This window comes from Pseudorca crassidens, chromosome 7, assembly GCF_039906515.1.
Source record: "Pseudorca crassidens isolate mPseCra1 chromosome 7, mPseCra1.hap1, whole genome shotgun sequence".
Classification (NCBI taxonomy): domain Eukaryota; kingdom Metazoa; phylum Chordata; class Mammalia; order Artiodactyla; family Delphinidae; genus Pseudorca; species Pseudorca crassidens.
In genome coordinates this window covers 33,243,298-33,268,602 of record NC_090302.1, presented here as the reverse complement: position 1 = coordinate 33,268,602, position 25,305 = coordinate 33,243,298, and the positions used below count along the sequence as shown (strand labels likewise).

At 47.7% G+C, this 25,305-nt stretch overlaps 2 protein-coding genes across 5 annotated transcripts in view; one reads left to right on the top strand and one right to left on the bottom strand.

The window, feature by feature from the left end:
* Positions 1-8,822, bottom strand: part of ANKS6 (ankyrin repeat and sterile alpha motif domain containing 6) — a 56,589-nt gene extending 47,767 nt beyond the window's left edge. For both annotated transcript variants that reach the window (XM_067743840.1, XM_067743841.1), the window contains exons 1-2: positions 8,339-8,822; positions 592-1,088 (exon numbers count right to left, since the gene is read on the bottom strand). In XM_067743840.1, the coding sequence (XP_067599941.1) occupies positions 592-1,088; positions 8,339-8,691 (850 nt within the window). In that variant the 5' untranslated portion in view covers positions 8,692-8,822. The remainder of the gene's footprint in view (positions 1-591; positions 1,089-8,338) is intronic.
* A 179-nt stretch (positions 8,823-9,001) lies between these two features.
* Positions 9,002-25,305, top strand: part of GALNT12 (polypeptide N-acetylgalactosaminyltransferase 12) — a 53,518-nt gene continuing 37,214 nt past the window's right edge. For 2 of the 3 annotated variants that reach the window (XM_067743838.1, XM_067743837.1), the window contains exon 1: positions 22,856-23,251. In XM_067743838.1, coding sequence (XP_067599939.1) covers positions 22,887-23,251 — 365 coding nt within the window. In that variant the 5' untranslated portion in view covers positions 22,856-22,886. Of the gene's footprint in view, positions 9,776-22,855; positions 23,252-25,305 lie in introns of those variants that run through there. The other variant, XM_067743839.1, reaches the window with a different exon arrangement.

Genomic DNA, 25,305 nt, shown 5'->3' with positions numbered 1-25,305 from the left:
GAGGCTAAATTTTATGTGACTTAGTCTCTGGGCACTGGTCATTGGCAACTGAGGTTAGGCACACTGTTCTAGAGCAGGGGTTGCCAAAACTACCCCGTGCCTGTTTTTAGAATGATGGTTTTCCTGGTCACAGCCCCACCCACTCCTTGACATATCACGTAGGCTGCTTTCATTCTAGCAGAACTGAGTGGTTACGACAGAGATTGTGTGGCCCACAAAGCCTAAAATACTATATTTATTATCTGGTTCTTTACAGAAGTTTGCTGACCCATTCTAGAAGGATCTCAGAACCTCCTGCACCAGAATCATCTGGTTAGGAAGGAGGGGCCTTGCTGTGCAGGTTTCCAGGCTCTTCTGAGAGCTACCAAATCACTCTCTGGAGGGAGGGTGGGCCAGGAACCTGCACGTGGCAGGCACCCCTGCCTGATTCTCCCCCACGGCACATCTTAAGTCCCACTAGCCCGCAGGCTGCGATTTCCACATGCCCTTCTGTTTGGACACCCCTCGGCGTTTGCCATTTAAACACAATCTGGGGTCCTCTGTGAGGCCACGGCGGGACGAGGGGGTAGTTTAGCGGTGGCGCAGCCTGACCTGTCTTGGGTCTGACAGTGGTCAGCGGGTCCAGGTAGTCTGCAAGGTCCCTGTACTTGCGGTCAAGTGCGACCTCGAAGGCGGTCTTCTCCAGCACGCTGAGGTGGTCCGGGTTGGCCCCCTTCTCCACCAGCTGCTGGGCCGTGCCAAGCCTCCCGAGGAGTGCTGACAGCATCAGCGGGCTCCAGCCCACAGTGCGGGCCGCGTGGTTGGGGTCTGCACCCCACTCCATCAGCAGACGTACCACAGCCTCATGTCCGTGCTGGATTGCGGCCATCAGGGCCGTGACGTCCAGGAGCTCGTCCCTGCCGTCCCCCGCCTGCTCGCCTGAGGGTTTGTGATGGTCCACAAAGGCACCGGCTTCCAGGAGCAGCTTCACCACGCCCAGGTGGCCACCCCGAGAGGCCACAGTGAGCACACTGGCCCCCAGCCGGTTCTGGGCATTGACATCAGCCCCGTGATCCAAAAGGAGGTGTGCCACGCTCACATGTCCAAATCTGCCAGGAAGATGGACAATTAGTGACACTCAACATGGGGCAGTGATGAGGAGACAGCTCATGTAATCATTTAGTTATTAACTATTGAATCATTAACTATTAAAGTTGTAATAGCTGCTTATAATCAAAGGCCTTCTTCTGCTGCCAGGCACTGTGCTGGCCCTGCATACACACCATCACAAAGGCAAGCCACTGCCCTGTCTAGTTTCCAATCCAGCTCTGCCACCCACTAGCTGCATTACCTGGAGAAAGAATTTTAGCTTCTTCGTGCCTTCATTTCCTCATCTCTAAAATGGGGATATGATTATATCTACTTCAAGGGCTGTGGAGGATTAAATGAGTTAATATATATAAATATAAAACATACATAAAGCACCTAGAACAGTGCTTGGCCAAAGGAAGCACCACATAAATGTTAGCTATTACAATTGTAATCATTTAAACATTTTACATCACACAACAGGCCAAGGTCACCCAGCTGGTGAGAGGTGGCCACAGGGTCAGAGCCCAGGTCTGTCTGAATCCTGCTGCCTTCCCGCTTTCCCCTACACCACGCTGCTTCCCACATCGCAGAGAGTTCGTGTGATTCTGCTTCAGAGCTGGGTAAGCTCCCTCTCTGTGTTCTCATTCCCCACAGGCAGGGCCCATGTCTGACTCACGTCTACCCTTCCCAGCCCCAAACACACATGCACAGAAGGTCCTTCGAGATGAGACAGCGGACCCCATGCCAAGAAGTGTGGCGTAGCTGTGGTCAGCAGAGGCGGGTGGGGGCACCTCTCGCCAGAGGCCTGCTGCCACCTTCTGGCTGGAATGTCCCCTGCTGGCGGCTGAGAATCCGATCTGGGCCAGACCCTCTCCAGGGAAGCTTGAGCGACTGCCTGGCTGGGACGCTGGGGAGACAGACATGCACCCACCAACTCTAATACCAGGAAGAGGAAAACAGATGCCTTTTCCCAGCAAAATTTCTTCCTTCGTCTGCCGCCAGAGGGCAGAAGAGTTCTGTTTTGCAGCGTTTGGGGTTGGCGCAATCTTTCTGGGCTCAGAGCTGGAAGGAGCCTTGGACTAAAAGGAAAGAACAACAAGAAGAAAGGGGCCGGCGGCGCCAGGTTTTACAAGACCGTAATGCCGGCATGAGGTCTGCATCTGCGAGGCAGCTTTTACAATGAATCTCTTGTGGCGTTCCCCTCCTTTACGGAAGCGGTTTTGTACTTCTTCTAAACCCAGGGCCTCCCTCCTCCCTGTGGAGGCAGAGCCAAGGTTGAACTCTGTTTTGAACTTACAAATACCTTCTGGGACGTGAACCTGAACAGCACCGGGTCACTCAGCCTGCGGAGCTCGGAGGGAGAGCTTGGTGAACTGGCTTCCCCAGCTGCAGGGGAACTGGGCCTGTCTGGCCTCTTCTCCAAGAGTGGACTGAATCTGGCAAAAATGTGGAGAGCTGCAACCCCAGCCTGTCTCCCTGCCCATTCTCCATAATGATATTCCGCAAACCTAAATCTCATGGCCACTCCCCCACTTCCCGAAAAGGCCTGCCAACTTTGTCAACCTTACTTCCTCCCAACTCCCACACTGTACTGCCACGCTCACCTGCACTCAGCAGTTATACTCCTCCCATGCCTCTGCCATCCTGCCTTTCTGACCAGAGTACCCTCCTGTCCTTGTCTACGGGTCTAAGCACACCGTTATCCTGCTGCAGGATTCAGCTCAGATCTCACCTCCTCTGAGCAGCTTCCAGATCATCTCCCCACATCAGTTCAGGTGTCCCTCAATTGAACACACACAATACCCTGTCCTCACCCCTCCTGATGTACCTGGGCCCTCCTTCTATAATTGTGTCTTCCTGTTAGACTGTGCACTCTCCAAGGACAAGACCCACAGTGGAGCTCAGTAAATTTTGTCGAATGAGTGAGTGAATGAACAGTTGGCATAACCACGCAGAGGCTGGTCCCCAGACAGGCAACAGAAATGGCCGAAGAACTGGTGTATCCTCCGTTGGAGTAGATAACTTTAAAAGATTACCCTATTTAGGGACTTCCCTGGTGGTCCAGTGGTAAAGAATCCGCCTTCCAAGGCAGGGGACGCAAGTTCGATCCCTGGTCAGGGAACTAAGGTCCCACATGCCGTGGGGCAACTAAGCTCGCGCCCCACAACTACTGAGCTCTTGCGCCTCAACGAGAGAGCCCATGTGCCGCAAACTACAGAGCCCATGCGCTGTGGACCCCGCACGCCACAACTAGTGAGAGAAAACTCGCACGCCACAACTAGAGAGAAGCCCACACGCCACAAACAAAGACCCTGCATGCCACAACTAAGACCCAACGCAGCCAAAAATATTTTAAAAATTTAAAAAAGATTTCTCTATTTAGTTATCAAGCATGAGATAAAATCTAGCATAATCCCTGACAGCAGATAACAGATAAAAATCCTGTTTTTATCTATTGGATCTTAGTAAGCCCTGAGATAAACTGATAATGCCTATTTCACAGATGAGGAAACTGAAGATTACAATGGAAAGCAATAATCCAGAATCTCTCAATTTGGAAGCCATGGAGTCAAAACTTGAACCTAGACCCTAAAATCCCAAAGCCCACTTTTTCTGGTAAAACAAACTCACAAAGGAGGAAAAGCGCTTAATTTGAGCAGAAATGCTGACACTTGGAATGCTTTCTGAACTCGTGAGTAGCCCAAGAGGTCATTCAATTAGGCTGAAAATATAAAAGGATTCAATGAAGGCTGAGATAATTTTGTGGATGCTAAGCTTCTAATAGGTAATTACTGAAGATAGGGAAGCTCAGGGCTTTCTGAGCAGCTGCTATGATTACCAATTAATGTCAGCAATTAACACCTGTATTGAAGGACCTGGCACACACTCCCACTCTCAAAGCACTGGGCTGAGAGGCCAGCTCTGCCACGCTGGCAGGCGGAAAAGTGAAGGGCAGAAGAAGGAAAGTAAGGAAGCCAAGGGTGAAATTAGAGCCAGAGTAAACACCATATAAGCTGTCCCTTTAGTGTTTAGCAAATTTGGCAAGTGGCTTCCTTGTGGCCAACACCAAGAGGAAAATGGTGAGTTACAGGATTCATGGCTGAGAGCAGAGGCTGGGAGCATAGGCTCTGGAGCACCTGCCTAGGTGTGAATCTGACTCTGTCTCTTACTAGCTGTGTGGCCTTGGGCAAGTAACCTAACTTCTCTGAGCCTCAATTCTTTATCTGTAAAATGGGGAAGGCAACAGTACCTACTTCCTCAGATTCTGTGTGGCCTGAATGAGTTAATTCATTTGAAGTACTTAGCACAGTGCTTGACACAAACTAAGTGCTCAACAAAGGTTATCATTTTAAGAATAGGAAAAAAAACATGAATGAAACCATCTCTGATGCTAAAACACTCACAAGAGACCAAAGTGCAGTCCAGGCACAGGGCCTCTGATGGTCCTGATCCAATGATGAGCTTTGGAACACAGAGAGCTGGGAAGATAAATAGATGCTCACTTCATTGAAAGTGGTGGCTGCCAGGAGCACCATCTCTGAGGCCTATCTACTTTCAAGGAGAAAGAGCACAGGACTGGAACGTGTCGGCACACAGCCATGTGCTTGGCCATCCTGACTCAAGGGTCAGACAAACTGTGTATCCTTTAGGAAGTCTCCCTACATATTATTCCTCAACACTGAGCTCTTGATGCAGGTTAGGCAAGCGAATGCTTGAGCACAAGCCAGCACAGACAGTCCAGATGGTCAGTATCACAAACTGAAGTACAATAAATTTTAAAGTACCCAGGCCCTATCTAGGCTCAGCTAAAGGTTGAGTCAATTCTCATCATCTCATAGGACTATCCCATTCTACCATAGTAAATTAGAGAGTATGTCATAGCTAACGCTTCCAAAATAGCACCTGTAAGATAAATGGAGGAAAAAAGAGGAACATAATTAGTCCAGAGCCTTTCGATTTGCAAGTGATAAAGTCAGGACACTTGGACCACAAATTCCAGCTCTTTTTACAATACCAACTTGTAGAGAAGAAGGAAAATCCTCTAAAAATGTTAAATTATTAGTTAGCAGAGTTCAGCTTAATTCTTCTGAGTCTCCTGTCCCATCAAGGTTAAATTTCATTAGATGAAATTAATCAGATGACTTTGACCATCCTGCAGAACTTGGTTAGCAGCAAAAAACTGGTGATCAGGGTCTTTGAGACACCCTGCAGCAAACCAGGTCCTGCAGACATAAATCTCACTCAGCAAGGCCCCCGGGGCTCACTAAGGGTTCCTCGGTTCCAGGTGGGAGTTCAGAGATTAGGTGCGCGTCAGTGGCTCCCAAACCTACCATGTGGGAGAATCGTCGCCGGGGAGCCTCGTGTCACACAGAGTCCCTGTCCCTCCCCTGGGTCTTCTGAATCACAATCCCAGAAAGGGAACTCAGGGATCTGATTTGGAAAAGCGTCCCAATGATTCTGATGTACGGCCAGGTTTGGGTGTCACTGACAAAGGTGACCAGCTATAACGTGGGAGTGGTGGGCACTACTGCAGAGGCCTGCCCAGGGCTGAGAGACCAGAGAACAGGGGGGATATCATGGCAGGCTTCCCAGAAGAAGCTAAGCTGGGAGGAAGTGGGGGCTTCACTCACTGAGGGGAGAAGGGGAAGAAGAGGTTTCCAGTACATGGTTGTGGTGAGGACTCTGCGGCTGGACTCCCCAAATCTGCTGACTAGCTGAATGCTCATGAGCAGATTTTGTAATGTCAAATTCTCATTCATAAAGTGGAGACGAAATTCTTGGCACACAGTAAATGCTCAATAAACGTTAACTTAAAAAAACAAAGAACATGCAGGGAGACACAAGAGAAGGCCTGGATGATGTCATCTTGGCCTGAATTTAGGAAGCCAGGGGGAAAGAAGAAGAGAGGATTTGGGAAGAGGTCCGAATGTGAGAGCCTCAAATGCCATGCTAAGGGCTCTGACTAGGGGAGCTATCCCAGGAGAGGCACAACCAAACATTCATTTCAGAAAGATCTGGAAGCTCTGCAGAGGATGGATTACAGAAGGCACACCTGGAAGAGGAGACAGCAGTGGGAGGCCACTTATAAATGTGCGGCCTGGACTAACGCAGAGGGGAAGGAGAGATGCTAAGGCCTAGACGGCCTGGAAGAGTGGATGGGGCCACTAAGAGAGACAGGGAACCTCAGAAGTAAGGCCCATAGCCCAAAAGGTTTTATGGGCACCCCACACTGCTCCGGGCAACAAATCAAGTGTCTTAAGACAAGGAGTCCCAACACAATGATAGGTACATAAAACACTGCACTACCCATGTGAATGGGCAGCTCAAGTGTTACAACTGGGATGCGTTACCTAGGTGTGTTTACAGACTGAAATAAATACCCAAGGGCTAAGGAATGGTTAAGCAAACCACAAATGGTTAAGTAGTGCCCATGGATGGAATATCACACAGCAGTGGAAAACGATATATTTAACGACGAAAATAATGCAGAGTAAAAATTTTCCAGAAATACAAATTAAACTAGAACAACCATGTAACACTTGGAAATGAACTCAGAAATGAAATATAATCGGGTCACAATGAGAAGATTATGGGTAAGAATGTTGTGATTTCAACGCCTTTTAGAAAAACAAATGGCTCATACATATGGAAAGATGTTTCATTTCACTCAATTTAACAAATGCAAGTCACGGCCACGCTGAGATATTTTTCACTCATCAGACACAAAAATTCAAAAGTTTAATAATATACTCTGTTGGAGAGGCTGCAGGAAAAAAAAGGCACTCACATACACTGCTGCCAGGAGGGTAAACTGGTTAATACTACTGTGGTCAACAGAATAATGGGCTCCCTAAAGACGTCCACATCCTAATCCCCAGAACCTGTAAATATGTTAGGTTTCGTGGCAAAGGGGAAATTAAGGTTGCAGATAGAATTAAGGTTGCTAATCAGCTGACCTTGAGATAGGGGAGATTATCCAGGTGGGCTCAGTGGAATCACAAGGGTCCTTTAAACGTGGAGAGGGAGGCAAAGGAGGCAGAAGATGTGATGACGAAGCAGGGGTTGGAGTGATGTGATTGCTGCTGGCTTTGTAGTAAGTTGTTACAGCAGCCATAGGAAACTAATAAACCTGTATGGAGAGCAATTTGGCAATATCCATCAAAATTACAAATGACTTCTGTTCCCTCCTTGGGGAATTTCTCCAAGAAACTGGGTGGGACCTAAGTAGTTGGCTGACAGGAGTGAGAGACTTCACTGTATATCAGAGTTTCTTTATACCAGAGTTTCAAGTCCGGTTCATCCTACTTCCTGAGTACATCTCAAACTCATTGCTTTGCTCTCACACCACCATCTCTGCTCTGGTCCAGGACACCAACACCTCTTCCTGGATTGCTGCAATCCCCTCCTAACCAGCCTTTCCGATTCTAGCTCACCCCTCCAATCCATCCTCACGGTGCAGTGAAAGTGATCTTTGAAAACATAAATCTCATTCTGTCAGTTGCTCTGCCTAGAAACTTCCATTACTTCCCAGTGTCCTTAGGATAGCTCACCTTTCGCAGCCTTGCCACGGTGCATCTCCCACTACTCCCAGGCTCTCCCAGCCACAACATCGTTCTAGCAGTCCTACCAATGCCTATTTCACTTTGGTTTCCAAACCTTTGCACGGGCCTCCTATCACCCCATTCCCACCTTCCACTTCTTCCGTCCAGGTCAATTCTTAGGTATCCTTAGGTCTCGACTTGAATACATACATCATCCTTACCAGAAACCTTCCCCCGCTTCCTGAAACTGAGTCTGCTCTCCAAAAGCTCCCCCAATTTTCCCCGTGAAAGCTGTTCCTTTACCTGGCCTACCCAATGGCATGTGAGCTGCTCCAGTGGGAACTTTACCTGGGTACCGCAGCATCCCGAACGCCAAGCTAGGGTTGGTAGGTAGGTTCTTAGAAAACCCTTGTTGCCAGAAGTAATAAATGGACATCACTAAGGTTCTAAGTCTCTAAGATTCTATTTGCTGTCTCCAGATTGTGTTTTGAAAGGCCAATGTTTCTAAGATTCGGATTTTACTTTATTAAAAAGAGCGTCCACTTCTCGTCGTATCCCAAGCTACTCAAAGTTTACCATTCCAATTCTCTCGAACCAGTCCTTCACTCTTTACCTCCCGGGGCATCTGCGGGGGGCCACCGGGCAGGTCCGGCCGCCTGAGCCCGCCCGCGCCCCGGGGGCCGCTGGACACCACCCCGGATCCCCCGGCGCCCCGGACCCCTCACCTGGCCGCCTGCATGAGCGCGCTCCAGCCGTAGTGGTTGCGGCTGTTGACCGAGGCGCCGCGTCGCAGCAGGAACCGCACCAGCTGCTCATGGCCCCCGGCCGCGGCGAACTGCAGCGCCGTGTTGCCCGCCTCGTCAGAGCAATCTACGGGCACCGGCGCTCCGGCCGCCGACCCCGCCCCGGGCCCGGACGCCTCGGGCCCCGCCGGCTCCGCGCCCGCCTCGGGCTCCGCGCCGCGCTCCGCCGGTTCTGCAGTCCCCGGCTCCAGCAGCCGCCGCGCCGTCTCCGTGTCGCCCTGATCGCAGGCGCGCAACAGCAGCTGGAAGGCCGGGGGCAATCCGCCCTCCCCCATCGCGGCCAGCGGCCAGCGGCCCGCGTCCGTCTGCGCCGCTGAACCAGCCGGCTCCGCCCCCGGATACCGTGCGCCGGCGCCCCCTTCCGCCCGCGCGCGCGCCTACTGTGTGCCGGCCGCGTGAGGAGGGCCGGGCCGCGCGCCTACTGTGTGCCGGACGCGCGCCCAGGGCGAGGGCACGCCTCAATCGCCGGCGTCGGGGGCGGGGGCTGGACAGCGGGTTCCGGGAAGTTTCGAGCTGCGTCCGCCGCCGAGCTCCCGAGGTTACCTTTGCGTTCTGGGCGCCCGCTTGCGGCCCTCCCCGCTGCTCCGGATACTTCCCGCCGCGTGCGGAGGTCCGAGCGGCCGTCCCAGCCCTCCTCACGTTGCGAGCTCCCAACCACTGGGCCAGGGTCTGAGTACACGGGCTCACGGGCCTGGCCTGTGGCACGCGCCGCTGACCCCTCCGGCACCCGGCACTAACCTGGCGCCTCCGAAATGGTCGTTGACTGAATTAAGGAACAGATGCGTCCACTCTGTCCTCGCAGAATGTCCTGCCGGGCCATCAGTGCCATACTTGTCTGGGACGGGCGTTAGGCCTACAATCACCTCCTGTACCTTCATCTCTTTTCGTCAGTGGTTCTTGAAGCAGCACCGTCTGGGACATTTTACAAATGAACATTTTCTCATCCCACCCAGACCTACTGAATAGGAAACCGAGTATGGAGCCCAGACACTGGTATCTTAGCAAGTCCTCCAGGTGATTCTGAGGCACGTTAAAGTTTGAGACGCACTGTTTGATACTTAACAGCAGTGCTGTCAGCCGCGGGGAAGGGCCGAGATGATCACCCCCAATTTACAGAGGAGGCACCTGAGGCTTAAAGAGGATGTGTCTTGCTAAAGCCCACACGACTGTCGTGTGGGAGAGCTGTGACTAGGACCCAGGTCTTCTGACATATAGTCCAATTCTCTTTCTACTCTCAACAAGTATTTATTGAGTGACTACTGTGTGCCAGGCACTGTTTTAGGCCCCGGAGAAGATGCAAAATAAAATCCCTGCTGTCCTGGACCTGACAGTGGAAAGAGGCTGTAAATACACAAACAAGTAAGTAACTTGTACGTCAGATGGTGATGAGTGTTATTAAAACAATAAATAGAACATAAAAGAATCCAAGTAAATGGGTTAGAGGATGGGATGTTATTTTATAATAGGTTGGGTAGAAAAGATATCACTGAGAATGTGACATTTGCAAAGAGACCTGAAGGAATTGAGCAGTCAAGTTATGCTAACATTTGGAGAGAGTGCAATCCAGGCGGAGGGAAAGAGAAAGATTCTAACGAGAGCAGCCCTGCCAGCCAATTGCTTTACACGTTCTCATCGCGATAACAGACTTAACATTCTGATCTGGGGTAATTGGTTTCCACAGACTGTGAGCTATGGTCCCAAAGCCTAGCAAAAAGCTAGACATATGGTAGGTGCTAGGTCATTTAACTTGACTGTTAAATGACTAAGTCTAGTATATAGAATTATAATACAGAACAAAACTTGATGAGGGCATGAGGAAGGAATAAGGGTCATGGCTTTGGCAGATCAAAGATGGTAATGCCCTTCGGATATGGACCGGCAGGGCTGGAAGATAAGGTCTTCTAGGTGAAGGGTAAAATGAGGAAAAGTCTCGAAAGTACACAGGGTTCAGGCTGCAAAATGCTTCAGTGCTAGAGATTTATTCTGTGAGTAATGGAGAGTCATGGCAAGTGTTTGAGTGTGTGAGATTCAGTAATAGAGCTAATCATTTCGGCCATGTGGGAGGTGGCATATCTCAGAGATATTGCGGGTTCGGTTCCAGACCACTGCAATAAAGTGAGTCATGCAACTTTTTGGTTTCCCAGTGCATGTAAAATTTATGTTTACACTATACTGTAGTCTAGTAAGTGTGCAATAGTCTTTAAGAAAACAAACAAGGTAAATACCTTGTCAGATGGTGATGAATGTTATTAAAACAATAAATAGAACATAACAGAATCCAAGTAAATGGGTTAGAGGATGGGATGTTATTTTATAATAGGTTGGGTAGAAAAGATATCACTGAGAATGTGACATTTGCAAAGAGACCTGAAGGAATTGAGCAGTCAAGTTATGCTAACATTTGGAGAGAGTGCATCATCTAAGCCCTCAGCAAGTTGTAATCTTTTTGCAATAGTGACATCAAAAATTACTGATCATGGATCACCATAACAGATATAATAATAATGAAAAGTTTGAAATATTGCAAGAATTACCAAAATGTGACAGTGACACAAAGTGGGTAAATGCTGTTGGAAAAATGGTGCTGGTAGACATGCTCCATGCAGGGTTGCCACAAACCTTCAGTCTATAAGATGCCACATCTGGGAAGCACGATAAAGGAAAGCACAATAAAACAAGGTGTGGGGAATTCCCTGGTGGTCCAGTGGTTAGGACTCCATGAGCTTCCACTGCAGGGGGCACAGGTTCAACCCCTGGTCAGAGAACTAAGATCCCGCTAGTTGCACAACCAAAATAAATAACTAATTAATTAATTAAACAAACACTGTCACTCATTTCCACATTTGGCTCTGTTCATCACAACAGAGTTGAGGATGACTTTCTTTTGAATGTCTAATGAAGACTTGGTTCCTTGAAAATCCTGAGCAATTGCTTCCTTGTCTTATTGTATTTATTCAGGTGTCTTTTCTTATATTTTACTAACTAGTTGTTTCACTGTAAAAGTAATATACATGGTAAAAAAAAAATTCCAACAATACAAATGGGCATAAAGCAAAAGCCTTTTTCCCTCCTCCTCCACTTTCCCACTTTCCCAGTCCTACTTCCCATAGGTAACCAATATTCACATTTATTTTATCTTTCCAAAAATATTTCATACATATTTAAACATGCACACCTACTTATAGGCATTAATCAAGGTTCTTGATTGCAAGCAGCAGAAATTAACCCTCTGGATAATTTAAGAAGAAAGGGGATTTAATACGAGGTTTTGTTCATAGCTCACAGATCCCACGGGGCCAGAGAACCAGCCCCGGAGGCCCCACAACCAAGAACAATGTCCCAAATCATGCCAGGCTGCACCCTATACCAGGATGGAGTCTGCACAGGCCCATTTTGGTGTCACCAGCTTCAGAGTCCAAGGCAGAGATGGGAGCATCTGAATGGCCTGGCCAGGTCATGTGTTTTGCCTGGCAGAAAGGGAGTTGGGAAAGTGCATTTCTAGCTTTTTCAGCATGTATAATGGGAGGTAGGCTCCATTGTGTGTGCCCCAGAAGGTAGGAGACTCTCCAGCATAGGAAGGGGGTTCCCATGCTGGGCAGCCAAAAAGGATAACAAATGTCTACTACAAATATTCCCTCTAGAGTGGATCTGTATTGCTTACACCTGTCCTGCCTCTCCTACTTGGGGAAGAGACACCCTCTTTCTCTTCGGGAGCCTCCTTCCCCCACTCTCAGTCCACGTGGTTCAGTGATTAGCGTATGTCCAAGCTCATTCCAATTCCTTCAGTGCAGGATTTTTTGTTAAAGGTTGTCAGCTGTCAGGACGTCATAAGCCAGGCTGGGGCTCGCTCTGCCCCCACTTGAAGACAACCTGCCTGAGAGTGAAGCCACCACACAGAAGAGCAGAGACAAGTGATAGAAAAAGATGGAATCAGAACCCCCCCACCCCCATTCTTTTTGGTTAGGTTTGTTTTGAGCAGGGGATGCAATCCAAGCCTTAACAAATGCATATTTTACTATTTTACTTTTTAAAGAAGTGGGTTCCTACTATGCATGCTATTCTGAATATTCCCCCGCCCTTTTTTCATTAAATAAATGGCTTGGGCATCTTTCCATGAACATAGATCTACTGCATCCTTTTTTTAAAATATATATATATTTATTTTCTTTTTGTCTGTGTCGGGTCTTAGTTGTGGTGTGCAGGCTCCTTGTTGCCAGGCGCGGGCTTCTCTCTAGTTGTAGCACACGGGCTCTCGTTGTGGCCCGAGTGCTCAGTAGTTGTGGCACGTGGGCTTAGTTGCCCTGCGGCATGTGGGATCTTAGTTCCCCGAGGGATCGAACCGAGTCCCCTGCATTGCGATGCAGATTCTTAACCGCTGGACGACCAGGGACATCCCTACTGCATCCTCTTTAATTGTTGCATGTAACACCATTAAGCAGATGTACCGTAATTTATTTAATCATTTTTTAATGATGCACAATTAGGTTGTTTCCAGTTTTCTGCTCTTATAAAAAAAATTCTGCATTGAACAGCACTTGTAGCAGTCAGGTTCCCAGCAGGAGACAGGTGGCACATTTGGCTGAGGAAATGAGGACCATTTACTAAAGAACTAATTACAGACACGTGGGCAGTATTTACTAAGAGTTACAAGGGATGTTGCAGTACTCAGAGGCTGGCAACAGTAGGGAGCCATCACCACCCCAGGCCTGAAGGGGGAAAGGGAGAGAGCAGTTACTGGAATTCTGCAAGAGAGAAAACTGGAGAGATCTACCTGATAGGAGTTGGGCCTTTGGTAGAGGGATGCAGCCATCCTACGGCAACCCAGTAGGAAGCAATCCCCAGAGGAATAAAAACTTCTGACCTCATCCTCCTCCTGCCCTCTGATCTCTTGTCAATGCTCCTCATTGGCCAAACATAACTGTTAGCCTGAGGTTCAGAGCCTACTGATGTGGCCCTCACAGTCAGCCTCCCAGGGAGGAGAGACCGAGCGGGGCAAATAAAGATTCCAGCACCTTGCTGCTCAAACTCTGGTCCCTGGACCAGCAGCATCAATACATCCTGGGAGCTTCTTAGAAATACAGCATCTTGGGTCCACCCCAGACCTATTGAACCAGAATCCATTTCAACACCATTCCCAGGTGATTTGTGTGCACAAAGGTTTGGAAGAATGGATCCAGCACATCTTTATACATAAATCTCTTCTGCAAGTGTATCTATAGTCTTATTATTTATGAATTCTCTTCCAGTATCTTTTCACTGATCCCTATGTTGGTTTGGGTCCTCTAAGAATCAAATGCCATAATGTTTTTTTTTCCTGGGAGAAATGCTTGTGTACGATAAAGGTGGAAGGAAGAAGAAAAGGGAAGGAGAGCCTTCAGACCCAGATGCAGGTCTGACAACTGGGAAAAGAGAGTGGAAAGGGAGGAGGCTTGGGTAGGAAGAGCTTCAGACTGCCCTGCAGTTCTGGGAATGACTCGACCAGGCTGATGGGGAGTCCCCAGGCAAAGGGAGTCTGCTAAGTCTTCCTGCGTCAAACAGAAATGGCTGGGTTCTGGTGTCCCTCCCATGCTTGGTCACTGACTGGGAGAAACCAGAGGAACTGTAGCCTCAGCAAGAATATCACGGAGGACCCGAAGGCATAGCAGCTAGAGTCTCTTAGTCAACTGTTCTCCCTGCAGCAGGTTCTCTTGAAGGGCCTTCTGAGTGGTGTACCTCCATCACCAACACAATCCCCGTTCAACCAACATTAACTGAGTGCCTTCTGTGTGCCAGACATTATGTGTGTTGGATGATAGGGACACAGCCCCTGGCCCCCAGGGAATCCCACGTGATTGTGGAACAGGGTGGTCTGTGAGCTTTTGTTATCAATTCAGAGGAAGGTTTCAGAGTTTGAGGGTGTCACTGACAGCTTTATGGGAGAGCTTGACCACAAGTTGGGCAGAAAAACTGGGTGTGAGTTGGGTAGTTGTAGGAAAAGAGAGGAAACAGGTTGGAAAGGAGGGACAGGGGGATCAGAGACTGGTGCAATGGATTAGAAAGGAGGTAAGGAGGGTTTGGAAGTAAAATAATCTCTAAAGAGTATTTATTTACCTTAAAATATCTTCCTAATAAGATGATGATATGTGTTGTAAAGAGTTCCAATGTTGTAGAAATACAGAATGTAAGCTTCTTGAGATCAATGGCTCTGGGTGTTTACCATCATATCCCTTGAACCTAGTACATTGCCTGCCAAGTGGTAGGTAATCAATAAATATTCGTTGAAAAAAAATGGAATGAAAATGAAAGGGCCAAAGAATCTCACTAATCAGAAATAAATATAATATGGTTAATGGTTTGGTGAATATTTCTTTAGAGTTTTTCCTTTTTATATATTAATGTATTTTACTCAAATAGAATCATACTATCCATACAGCTCTACAACTTGATTTTCTTGACTTAACAATGCATCTTAAACGCATTTGTATGTTAAACACTTAGAATTAATGTCATTCTTGTTAATGACACTCTGGCATATTAGTGTATGGATGTGCAGTACTTCATTTTATAATCTACTATTAATGGATATCTGGGTTGTTTCCAACTTTTTGCTTTTATATACAATACTGTAGCGGACCCCGACCTTTCTGACACCAGGGACCGGTTTTGTGGAAGACAGTTTTTCCACAGACTGGGGTGGGGGGGTACGAGGAGGATGGTTCAGCCAGTAATGCGAGTGATGGGGGGCAATGGGCAGATGAAGCTTCGTTTGCTTTGCTTTGCTTTGCTTTGCTCGCTGCCTGCCGCTCACCTCCTGCTGTGAGGCCTGGTTCCTAACAGGCTGAGGACCGGTACCGGTCCACGGCGGTGGGGGGGGTGGGGGTGGTTGGGGACCCCTGCAATACTGCGATAAGCTTCCTGTAAGCTTGTCTCTTGAGCACTTATGAATCTATTTCTGTTAGATAAATTCCTAGATGTGAAATTGCAGAACCAAAAGGATACGAACATTAACATTTCAAATAAATGTTGCCTAATTGCTTTCCAAAAGGTTGTACCAGTTTGCATTCCTACTGACTGGATAAGAGTGCCTGTTTACTCACATCCTTGACAACACTGGAATTAATAACCTTTTTAGTCTTTGCCAATCTGATAGGTGAAGAAAGTATTTTGGAGGAAGTTTAGTTTGCATGCTTTTTAAGTAGAGAAGTTGAGCATATTTCGATACATTTATAGACCATTTTAGATCTCTTTTTTGTGGGAGCTGTCTTCAAATCCTTTGGTCATTTTTACTTCTGTTTGTTCTTTTTATTTCTCTGTTGATTCATATACTGGGTAAATGTCATCTGCAAATATGTCTTTCTGATTTGTCTTCTGTCTTTTGAGTTTACATTATTTGGGGCTTTACAGAATTTAAAAATTTTTATGTAGTCAAATTTATAAATCTTTTCCATAATGGTCTCTGGGTTTTTTCATCCAGTACTTTCATCATTGGATTTTCTTATTTTTCTTTTTTTACTTTGACATTTCTAGATCATTTGGAACTTATTTTGGTGTAAGGTGTGAGGTTGGCATTTAACTTTATTTTCCCAAATGTTTATCTAGTTGCCCCAATCATTAATTGAATCAGTCATCTTTTCCCCACTAATGTTTGAAGTACCACTACCGTATAACTTATTAAGCTCTAAAAGGGCTGTAATGATCCCCTGTGAAGGGAGCTAATATGACAAATCAAAAGTGCCTTCTACAGAAATCTATTTGTTGGTTGAGCAGCAGATGAGATGGTGTGGTCAAAGAACAAGTTATCTCCTCAAACTAACAAGAAACCCAAGGAGAGGACAAGTTAGTCAATTTGGGAAGAGGTATGAAAAGAATTAAGGTCCCAGCTGGATTTGCCCTCTATGGATGCCAACTTATCATCATTAATAACATTTACATAGTACTTACTCTGGGTAAGCAGAGTAACTCCTGTTACTTTACCTCTGTTAACAAACTGTTGTAGCTCCCAGGTGGTACCAATGCTGCTGGTCTAAGAACCACACTTTGAGTAGCAAAGTACTAGTCATCTTCCATTTGCCCTTGCAGAAGCTCTTTCCACCCTGCTTTGTGTCCAGGGAGGCTGTCTGTGTGGACTACATCGCTCAATCCTTCCCAAAACCCTACTCTGGTACTGTTATTATCACCACTATTTTATACATGAGCACATTGCGTTGAAAGAGGTTAAGTGACTTGCCTAAGGCTGCACAGCAATCTGTGATGGGGCTGGGATTTGAGCTCAGGCAAGCGGGCTGCAAGGCTGTGTTCTTACCCACGAGGCTAAGCTGTCTTTGGTCTTTGGTCTCACAGCAGCCTGCCATTGAGGTGTGTGGTAGGAAATCCTGAACTAGGGGTCAGGAGACCTGGCCTCAGATCCTTGTTCTGCCCCTTGTATGTTGTGTGACCTTGGATAAACCACCTCACTTCTCTGAGCCCAAGTTTCCTCAGAGAAGAAACCTTGCAAGATTGTCAGTGGGTAAAGTGAGATGCTAGCAGTTTACAGCACATATAGGTGCTCAGTAAGTGACAGCTTGTATCCATTACCTGGCACTTGAACCCAGGTCTTGTAAGGCCTAATTCCATCACTCTTTTCTCTGCAACTAAGCCTCTGTTGGGAAGCATTCCAATTTGGTAAGCCGATCCAAGTTGTAATCCTTGTCTGTTTTCTAATCTGACAGATCTTAAATGTGTTGGGCGTTTGGACAGAGACCAAAAGGCACAGCTCCAAGACTTTCCTATCACACCTGACTTCCAGCACCAACCAGTGGACTCTGTTTTGTGCATGGAGTCACCTCCCACTAGTCTATAGTCTGATAGCAGCAGCAGTTCCGGGTAGGAGCTGCTTTGTATGGTTCCCCTCAAACCCCATCCCCCTCCTGGAGCCCTGGGGGAGCTGCTCATGGAAGGGCCATATCCTCCAGGGAGGCCAGTAACCAGAGGCTGTGAATTGAAGCAGATGGCAAGTTAGATCCTACTCTGCCTGAGCCACCAACTTGTTCAAGACCGCCTCCCCACTCTGTGTCTTAGGCTCCCCATCTGTAAAATGAGAGAATCAGACCAGACTTATGCTTCTTAACTTTTGGGCTGTGGTCCCTTTGAAAATAGAGAATATTTGATAAAAAGCTTGGGACTAGCTTACCAGTTTACACATTATCTTTCTACAGGAGATACAAAACTATTCATTTCCCTGAGCTGGGCAGCAGCAAAGGGAGTTCCAGATTAACCTAAAGTATGATTTCAAATCACTGATCTCACTTTAACATCCAGGTATCCGTGTAAACATAACTTCTTCAGAGAAACCTTCCTAAACCCCTAAACTAAACCAGGTTCTACTAGTATAAGTCCTTTTAGCACCCTGCAATGCTTCTTCAAAATATTTATCACAACTCTAATAAGTTATCTTTTTATTATCTGTCCATTCCATTACACTCTCAGCACCATGATGTCAGAAGTATCTGTCTTGTGACAAAGATTCTCTCCTTGACCAAATTCTAGACAGGTTCCTCTGAGCTTTCATCTTGACTAGGGCTCAAACTTGGCCTGTAAAAACTACAGACTCTCAACACAAATGATTTCATCCACCCGCCTCCCCTCACCTTAAAAGACTTAAACACTAACATAGTTTCCAAGACTGTGACACTAGCACCCCTTAAGTGCCTGCCTGAGAAAGCTGAAGACTACCTAAACAATTTGCTGTTTGCTCTGTCCAACACCTAACCAGAGGCCCCTGACCACCCTTTTTAAGAACATTTACTGAAAAGGGCTTACAATTGTGAATCCTTTCTCTGTCCCTTTGAGATGTGTATGTATCTCCTACAATTCAGGAGTATCTTTCTCAAGGACCTGAAAGTCATTCCTTTATTTATTTATTTAAGTTTATTTATTTATTTATTTTTGGCTGCATTGGGTCTTCGTTGCTGCACACGGGCTTTCTCTAGTTGTGGCGAGAGGGGGCTACTCTTCGTTGCAGTGCGCGGGCTTCTCATTGAGGTGGCTTCTCTTGTTGTGGCGCATGGGCTCTAGGCGCGCGGGCTTCAGTAGTTGTGGCTCGCGGGCTCTAGAGCGCAGGCCCAGTAGTCGTGGCTCACAGGCTTAGCTGCTCTGCAGCATGTGGGATCTTACCGCACCAGGGCTCGAACCCGTGTCCCCCTGCATTGGTAGGTGGATTCTTAACCACTGCACCACCAGGGAAGCCCCAGTCATTCCTTTAAAATGCGATCGTCAGGAAGGATAGGGCCTCTGTCTGGCAGTCTCAGTGGGAGGATAGAATCCTGACTTTGATGATTGCAAGCCAACAGACATATCTGGGCTAATCAGCATTTATGCTGACCAATCCTTTGTAATTTTTCATTTCCTCAGCTCTACTTAAAACTCCCAGTTACCCCTATGCAAATCAAAGTTGAATCAGTTCATACTGGACCTCCTTCCCTATTGAAATGGTATGTTACCGATTCAAATCTGTCTTTCCCATTTAACTAGTATCCAGCTTTGTTTATCATCGACAGTTGCTCATTGTAGTTTGCCTAGTCTGTAGCACAGTACCTGGCACATGTTTAGATGCTCAGTAATATTTCCTCTTGAAATATGTTGATTAAAATCATCCAGTTGTTCCAGTTATCTACTGCTGTGTTACAAACCATCCCAAATCGTCATGGTGTAAAACAACAATCATCTTATTATGTTCATGGGTTCTGTGGGTCAGGGATTTGAAGACAGCACCTCTCTGTTCTGTGACATCTGGGGCCATAGCTGAGATGACTTGAATGACTGGGGAGGAGCCACTTTCAAGATGGCTTCTTCACTCACCTGTCTGTTGCCTGGGCTGTCTAGGGTGGCTAAAGGTTGGGCTCAGCTGACCCTGTTGACTGTGTGTCTGCCTGTGGCTTCTCTGGCGTGATGGCATCGGGATCGTCAGATTTCTTTCCTGGCAGCTCAGGGCTCCGAGAACAGTGGTCCCGTGAACAAGGTGGAAGCTTCATGGCCTTTTATACCTAGCTTTAGAAGTCACAGAACTTCACTTCTACCATATTCTGTTGGTTGAAGCAGTTAGAAGTCTGCCTTGTTTCAAGGGAAGGGAGTATCAAAGAATTTTCAGCCTGGTTTTAAAATCACCGTACCATCAGAGTCAGATTTGGGGAGAATTCTCTTGCAATTAATCATCTGCTTATCAGTGAGAATTAGACTTGGCTGCCTAAGACAGAAAACCCATAGAAACAGTGGCTTCAATGAGATAGAAGTTTATTTCTCTCTCACTAAACAAAGCCTGGAAGGAGGCCAGCAGGACTGGTTCAGTGTCCACAATGTTAGGGAACTGGACTCCTTCTGCCATGGTGTTTCACCATTTTCAGTGCATGACCCAAGGTGATTGCTTGAGCTCCAGTCTTCATAGCCACAATCCAGCCAGCAAGAAAGAAAGGTAAGGAAGTTTCCTTTAAGGACATTACTCAGAAGCCCTATTTGACACCACCACTTATAGCCCATTGGTGGCACACTTAGTCACTTGGCCATGCCTAGTTGCAAGGAGGGCTGGGAAATATAGTCTTTATTTTGGAAGACAATGGGTCCAGAGAAACAAACACATTTTTAAAAAAAGGATTCTAGAGAAGGAAAAAGAGAAGATTGGATATTGGCAGACATCTAGCAGTTTGTACCATACCTTTTTATTCTGTTCTATTTCCTGTTCTGCTACTGATCAGCTGTGGGCCTGGACAACGTACTTCCTTTGGCCTGGTTACCAAGTCCTCTGGTAATTAGAGACGTGGCTGCGATGATCTAATAAGGAAGCTCAAAGGATTAAGCAAATAAATGTGTCAATGCTCTGGTTTCAGGGAGAATAACTGGAGCCCTGTCCAGTCAGCCTCCTTTTTACTTTCCTGGATGGTTTTCCCTTGGGATTTCTAGGAACAGATTCTGAAAACGTCCAGACTGAGTTGCTGAGGCCCTTCCAGCAAGAAGACCTAAAGAATTCATGTTTGTTACCTTTTGGGAGTAACTTTTCTCTGCACTTAACCAGACTGTGCCCTCCATCAGGTACTTCCCCACTGAGTTCCAACAGGTGCCTACTTAAGTAAGTGTGAGACACAAAGCCAGCCATGAATTGAGCACTTACTGTGTCTGACACTGAACCAACTTCTGGGATCATAAAGTGACCACAGCCCCATACTCTTAATCCTTTACATTCTTTTTTTTTTTTTTTTTTTTACAAGGCCAGGGTATGAAGGGCTGTAACAAAGTATGATGGTGATATGGATTGAATTGTGTCCCCCCAGAAGATCTGTTGAAGTCCTAATCCTTGATACCTATGAATGTTACCTTATTTGGGAATAGGGTCTTTGTTGATGTAATCAAGTTAAGATGAGATCATTAGAGTGGCCCAAATCCAATGACCAGCGCCCTTAGAAGAAGAGTAGAAGGGACACAGAGACAAACGCACTAGAAGAATGTCATATGACCATGGAGTCAGAGATTGGAGTGATGCATCTACAAGTCAAGGAATGTCAAGGATTGCTGGCAACACGAGTAACTAAGAGAAAGGTATGGAACAGATTCTCCCCTGGAGCCTCCAGGGAGAAAGTGGCTCTGCTAATAAGACTTATTGCCTCCAGAACTGTGAGAGAATAAATTTCTGTTGTTTTTAGCCACCTAGTTTGTGGTAGTTTGTTATGGCAATTCTCGGAAACTAATAGACATGGTCAGTTTGATACGTCAGCTTGGCTAGGCTTTAATCCTCAGTTATTCAATCAAACACTAATGTAAATGTTGCCATGAAGGTATTTCGTAGATATGGTTAACATTTACAATCAGCTGACTTTAAGGAAGGAGATTGTTTAGGTGGGCCTGATTTAATAAGTTAAAGTCCTAAAGAGCAGAACTGAGATTGCCCTAGAAAATAAGAAATTCTGCCTGTGGATTGTAGCTTCTGCTTATGTCAGAGAGTTTCAGCCTGTCATTCCTGATGACCTGCCCTATAGATTTTGGACTTGCTTCACCAGTCTCTGCAATTGTATAAGCCAATTTCTTGCAGTAAATCTCTTAATATATCTCTTCCTGCTTTTGTTTCTCTTGTGGAACCCTGACTAATACACAAAAGGATGATGTGATCTTTAAATACGTTTACCTAAAAAACCATGGAATTGCTGAAGGCTTCATGGAGGAGGTGGCTTTTGGCAGGGTCTTGAAGGATCGGTAGGAGTTTGCTAGGTAGGGAAGGGCATTTCCAGCAGAGAGAACAGCCTATGCAAAGGCCTGGAGTGAAACCATGCCTCCCCTATCCCCCAGTGGTTGGGGGGATAGGCATTACAGAATTTGGAGTCACATTATGGGGGTCTCTCCAGTCAAGCTGAGGACTTCGGCACTTGTCCTGGAGGCTAGGGGTTCTCCTTTTTTAATTCTTTGTTCTTTCATTTCTTTATTTTTAAAAATTGAGATATAACTTTCATAAGTCAAGCGCATGGGTTTTAAAGAAGAACTTGATGAATTTTTACATATGTATTTATCCATGTAATCCTCACTAAAATCAAGAGATAGAATCAGGGCTGGGATTAGGGTGAGGTGAGTGAAGTGAGCTGTGCAAGCACAGGGTTAGATTTTCTGCCTTTAAACTTTTGGTATTTTGTTGTCATGGATTTTTTGCATTCATTTTGATTTTGAAAAATATTGTTTATTTTGATTACTGAGGCTTATTTGGCCCACACTTCAATTTTCCGCCTTGGAGAGAGCCTCATGCCTCACTCTAGTCTGGACCCTATTAAATATTTCCGGCACCCCTGTGGCTTCCTCATTCTCCCAATCCTCCCAAAGGAAACCTCTAGCCAGGAACCGGGCTACTTAACATGAAGGGACGGCCTGGGGTGTGTGCAGTCATGGGTGTGTTTGCGTGTTTTTCTGAGAGGATAGTTCATTTCTTTGATAAGTTTCTTGGAGGCGTCTGTAAAGTGAGGAATAAGAAACATTACCGACTAATAGGGAGCCAGAGGAGGGTTTGTTATTCAAGGGATCCGAGCAGAATGTCTTAGGTCGGTATGCCTGCAGGCCTCCATGAGATAGCCCGGTGTAAATTAGCCTCACTGTGCCCCAGTCTCCTCATCTGTAAAATGTACCTCTCTTATTGGACTGTGTAGGGGTCAGATGAGATAATGGCAGTGAAATTCATAGCGCCCTGCACAGCGCATTCGGCCAACATTTACGGAGCGCTTACGACTTGCCAGGCGCTGAGCTGAGGGTTTTACGGCCGTTACCTTTTTAATAAAGCACACAGCCCACCAAGAAGGTGCACGGCTCAGCGAGCCCTCCTGAGGACCCTGTAAAAGTTCGCCCCTTCGGCGGGCAGGCGGGGCGGGAAGGGGGCGGGGCGCAGGTGGGGCGGGCCGGGGGCGGGGCGGCGCGCCGGTTCCGGGATCCGGGTCGCTGGCTGCGCCAACGCCTCGGGGCGCGCCGGGCGCTGGCCGCAGCTGGCGGGCGCATGTTGGGGCGCGCGGCGTGGAGGCGCTGCCCGCGAGGGCTTCGGCGCGGCCGGGAGGCGCTGCTGGTACTGCTGGCGTTGCTGGCCCTGGCCGGGCTGGGCTCGGTGCTGCGGGCGCGGCGCGGGGCCGGGACGGCCGAGCCAGGACTCCCACGCACCCCGCGCTCTGGGCGGCGAGACCCGGTTCTGCCGCGGCCGCCGGTGCGGGAGGACGCTCTGGGCGCGCGAGGCGAGGCAGTGCGGCTGCAGCTGCAGGGCGAAGAGCTGCGGCTGCAGGAGGAGAGCGTGCGGCTGCACCAGATCAACATCTACCTCAGCGACCGCATCTCGCTGCACCGCCGCCTGCCCGAGCGCTGGAACCCTCTGTGAGTCCCCAGGTGGCGGGAGAAGCACCGCCCTCGGAGTCCCCGGGCCTCAGTTTCTGCAGCTGTGAAGTGGCAAGGTGGAACCGGGGTCTCGAAAGACCTGGGGATCTCAAGTCTTATTGAGTCACTCGGAAGTGGGCAGTGAAAGTGTTCATACTGCGGGGTAGGGGAGAAAGTTTTAAAAAATGAAAATAGAAAAATCTCAGAAATTGACAAATCTGCAGACAGGTTTCAGATGAGACCCTTTGGGTGCCCTTCCTGGGTCCAAAGGCACCCCCAGTCCAGTTACACCTGTAACGTCCTGCTTTGGCGAAGCTAAGGACCTGTGGGGTTCGAGACAGGCTTCATTCACTTACCTGTGTGCACCTGTGTGCACCAGGGCCCATGAATCAACCAGGAGGGGAGGGCCCGCCTGGCAGGTGAGATGAAAGGTGCCTGGAAGGGCAAGTCGGAAGTCGCAAGCCTCCTTGCCCTCTCTCTGGGAGTTGGGACTCCTGACCTTTAAGTGGAGGAAGTCAGGAAGGAGCGGTTGCTGGGAAGGGCTCCTTCTGGCTGTGGTCCAGCAGAGCTGACTCCTGTGAGTGACACAGTCCTGGAACCTGTGTGGTCAGAGGCCTAATTCCTATAGGAGCTGCTGTCTGGAGGGGTTGTACCCACTGCTTAGGTAAGAAGGGAACAAGCTGGCCGGTGGAGGATGGCCCTCCTGGCCTTCTATTTCCTTTCCTCTTTTGGTAGGGATCTTCCAGGTCCCTGCTGGAGCCCCCTCCTTAAAGACTTTGAGGGAAAGAGGGCTCAGAGAGGGGGTTCTGGAGCCAAGTGGACAGCCTCCTGTATGTACCAGGCATCTGCCACTCCTCCCTGCTCCTTGTCCCTCCTGCTTTACAGGTGTGGAAATTGGCCCAGAGAGGTCAGGTGACTCACCCAAGGCCCCACAGCTGGAAAGTGGTGGAACTGGCCTTGGGGGACTGTGACCCTCCTGGCCCCCATGGTACTGTGCTGATTTCAGGATTTTACGCAACTGCTCTGTGCATCCTTGGTCAGAGAAAGCATGAATGTCTGCAGGAGGAGGCCCACCTCTGCCCTCACTGGCAAAGTTTGAATGGATTTGCACCTCACTGTCTCTGCTGTTTTTCAGGATCTGCTCATGCCTAGCCTATGCTTTTACCTTAGGCATTTTTACTGTTTATCTTTTTGAGTCGAGCTTTGTTTGTTGGGGTTGGTGGTAGTTCCTCCTCTTCAGCCAAATGGCTGAATATATGTTTATCTCCTTGAAACACGAAGGGTGCTCACTGAGGCAAGGTCTAGGGGAAGCTTTCAGGTCAGAATCAGGGTTCAGACCCAGCTCATGTGAAATAAAATCGTGGCTCTTTTGCTCATCAGCTCTGTGATGTTGGGCAACTTATCTAGCCTCTCTGAGCCTCAATTTCCCTGTCGGCAAAATAGGGGATGAGTAGAAATAACACAACCTAGGAGTTAATAAAACACCTAACACCTGGGAACACACTGTGTACTCAGTTCTTATTAGTTTTTCCTGCCTTCCCTGTTGCCAACAATACACTCAGGAGGTTGCTTTTAAGAGTCGTCCAGGGATTGGTCATAAAGTTTTTCTTTTCCAGGTTCCAACTTCCTCTGTTGTCCCAGGTTGTGAAGTCTCTTTGAAACATTGTGGATGACCTGTGGGGCGTATGGTGTTCCATCTCCATGGTGACACAGCTGCTCTGTGTCCTATCAGGATTTGCTTATAGATCCTGCTATTGCAATGACCCTGGGAAGTTAATCCAAACCCAGCGTGATAAGGAGTGTGAATGCCTCCTGTCTTTAATTCCTGCAGCAAGGCCTATTGGGTCATTCTTGCCTAGAGAGAAAGGTGAGCTCCATCTGTGTCGGTCTCAGCCCAGCCAGGCCTTGAGGTATAACTTAGATGTAGCCAGTAGTGTCAAGGCCTTTCACGAAGACTCACTTTTATTATAGTTCATACGGGCGTGAGGACCTAATAAGGTGTTGAGATTTAGCCTGAGAAACCAGAATGGCAGATTATGAGTTCACAGTCGGGG